This window comes from Nestor notabilis, unplaced genomic scaffold (assembly GCF_000696875.1).
Source record: "Nestor notabilis isolate BGI_N333 unplaced genomic scaffold, ASM69687v1 scaffold20535, whole genome shotgun sequence".
Lineage (NCBI taxonomy): Eukaryota > Metazoa > Chordata > Aves > Psittaciformes > Psittacidae > Nestor > Nestor notabilis.
In genome coordinates this window covers 7248-7467 of record NW_009930088.1, presented here as the reverse complement: position 1 = coordinate 7467, position 220 = coordinate 7248, and the positions used below count along the sequence as shown (strand labels likewise).

At 45.5% G+C, this 220-nt stretch overlaps 1 protein-coding gene across 1 annotated transcript in view; it reads right to left on the bottom strand.

The window, feature by feature from the left end:
• Positions 1-119: 119 nt before the first annotated feature.
• Positions 120-220, bottom strand: part of LOC104406323 (DNA topoisomerase I, mitochondrial-like) — a gene marked incomplete at its 5' end in the record, with an annotated part of 7218 nt that continues 7117 nt past the window's right edge. The window contains one exon of the mRNA XM_010015268.1: positions 120-218. Coding sequence (XP_010013570.1) covers positions 120-218 — 99 coding nt within the window. The remainder of the gene's footprint in view (positions 219-220) is intronic.

Below are 220 nucleotides of genomic sequence, written 5' to 3'. Positions count from 1 at the left end.
ACTGCTGTAGCTGAACCCAGGACAGGGTATTTCTGTTCTGATGAGCTGCACATCAAGTGTATGACCACACCATTCCTATCTGCAGACCCTCTGTAAAGAGAGTTGTAAGGAAGAGTCACTCACGCTTCTGCTTTGGCATCTTTTGTGTCATTGAACTCATCTTCAGCTTTCTTCAGCTCTTGTTGGGCTTCCTCCACTTGTTGTTTCTTGGCATCAATCT